The sequence below is a fragment of the Colletotrichum orchidophilum genome (genome assembly GCF_001831195.1).
Source record: "Colletotrichum orchidophilum strain IMI 309357 chromosome Unknown Scaffold_292.1, whole genome shotgun sequence".
NCBI lineage: Eukaryota > Fungi > Ascomycota > Sordariomycetes > Glomerellales > Glomerellaceae > Colletotrichum > Colletotrichum orchidophilum.
In genome coordinates this window covers 2072-3976 of record NW_019173248.1, presented here as the reverse complement: position 1 = coordinate 3976, position 1905 = coordinate 2072, and the positions used below count along the sequence as shown (strand labels likewise).

The 1905-nt window shown below is 49.2% G+C and overlaps 1 protein-coding gene across 1 annotated transcript; it reads left to right on the top strand.

The window, feature by feature from the left end:
• Positions 1 to 106: 106 nt before the first annotated feature.
• CORC01_14430 (G2/mitotic-specific cyclin) lies at positions 107 to 1298 on the top strand (the record flags this gene model as incomplete). The annotated part of the gene is made up of 4 exons (XM_022626041.1): positions 107 to 176; positions 228 to 316; positions 374 to 622; positions 981 to 1298. 4 exons carry the CDS (start codon positions 107 to 109, stop codon positions 1296 to 1298), a joined length of 726 nt encoding a protein of 241 aa, XP_022467448.1.
• Positions 1299 to 1905: the final 607 nt, after the last annotated feature.

Here is a 1905-nt window from a genome sequence, read left to right as displayed (position 1 = left end):
CACCTTTGCGGGTGATAAAAGCAACTGCTTCGCGGACAGATACAAGAACCCGAAATTCTGCAAAGATCTTGACCATACAAGCTCGTATCTTCTCTGTATTTTATCTATGGCTGGCCGTGCTATTGACTACCACGAAAGCTTCCAGATATGGGCGACAAAGTGGCATGTGGGAAATGGTGCGCGTTTATGAGCCCTGACTTCCCCGATGGTGCGCTTACACAAAGCAGACGACAAGCGATGTCTGCCCCGCGAAGATGACTCGGAAATAATCAAAGAGTATGATAGCGCTAGCCTCGTTGCTTTGAGAAGGCTTGAAGTAGGTCAAATCTCTCGCCGGCAACAAGCTGGGCTGGTGCTGAATTATAGAAACCAGCGAAAGACTTTGCCTCTCGCCCATTACATGGAAATTCAAGAGTGCATGCCGAATGGATGGGCATCACGATTGCAGATCTGTACAAAGTTCACCAGTTTCGGCACTTACCTCCGCGTCCCCGTTGAGACGGTCTATCTAGCGGTCAACTGCCTTGACCGATTTCTCTCGGTTAGAGTTGTGTCAGATGGGCACCTCGACGTAATTGGAGCGATCATTTTCGCCATTGCGGTCGAATTCGAAAGATCCAGTGTACCTTCTGTGTTTGAACTCGATAGCAGCCTCGCAGAGCGGTACCAACCAAGAGATGTTCCTTTTATTAAGTCAGCCATAGTTGACGTTTTAGAGAATTCGCTCAAAACACCGAGTCCATTCGTGTTCCTTCGTCGGATTAGTACCGTAGACACGAAGGTGCCGAACATCCTCCCACTTGCACAGTATCTATCCACATGTAGTCTACTAGACGCAAGATACGTCGGGATTGAGCCGAGCCGCATTGCAGCAGCGGCCTACTATCTTGCTCTGCGGCTTGTTTCTAGGAGTAATGACCTCGTACTCGACTGGGTAGGAAAACATCCCAGAGCAGCAACAAAAGCTAACGCCGAAGTAGAGCAACAAGCACGTCAAGCTCTCTGGGTACAAGATGGTGGAGCTGAGACCACTTATGGCTGCGCTGTGGAACACCAGCCAACAGGAACAAAGCACCGCACCTATCAAAGCTATGAGGATTGGCCAGTTTCAAGAAGCCGCTAGGGTCGTGGACCTTACCTTGAACAGCGTTTATCTTTTTCTGCCACGATGTTCCCGCCCGTGGGATTATGAGGGCCTGTACATTCCCTCCTGGGATGATTCAACAGACAGCTCGCTAGAGAACATCTCGAGCTCGTCAGAATTCAGCTCACAAGGCGGATGGGAAGAGGAGACATAAACGGACGGAAGTAATGATCTATGGCAGGTGTGGTGGAACTTTTTGTCCTGTCACCGCGGAGTAAACCAATCCTCCAACCTGATGCTTGATCAATCATGGTCACGACTCACGAAAGACCATTTGGTTTTTGCAGTGGTTGTGTTGTTAACCAACCAGCTTGCGGGGCTCGATAGTTCTTGCCACGCCCAAACAAAGTTCAAATGGCGCTACAACAGGATGAGGTTGTATTTGCTGGTCCAGAAGCCCGTTTGATCTCCACCGAAATGCCTATCACGTAGGTGCTCTCAAATAAACGAGACATACTATTTGTACTGTTGACCCTTTGCCTGTGCAAATATGTTGTGCAACCCACTAGAAGCCAATATTGCAGAAAGCTGGAACGACGTCTGGCTTCGTTCTGGGGACTGCATGACAACATATTTTCTGCCACGATTCACCCACATATACCAGGAAAAGGTCGCAGCTTGCTTCGTAAGGAAAGATGAGCAAGAATTGGCCGCAAGAAAAGATTGACAGCCCGTAAAGCGTAGCTCCTTTGGCAAGGCTCGTCTGACTCGTAAGGAATGACGAACGGGGGGATTCATCCTTCCCTTTCGAAGCAAGAAAC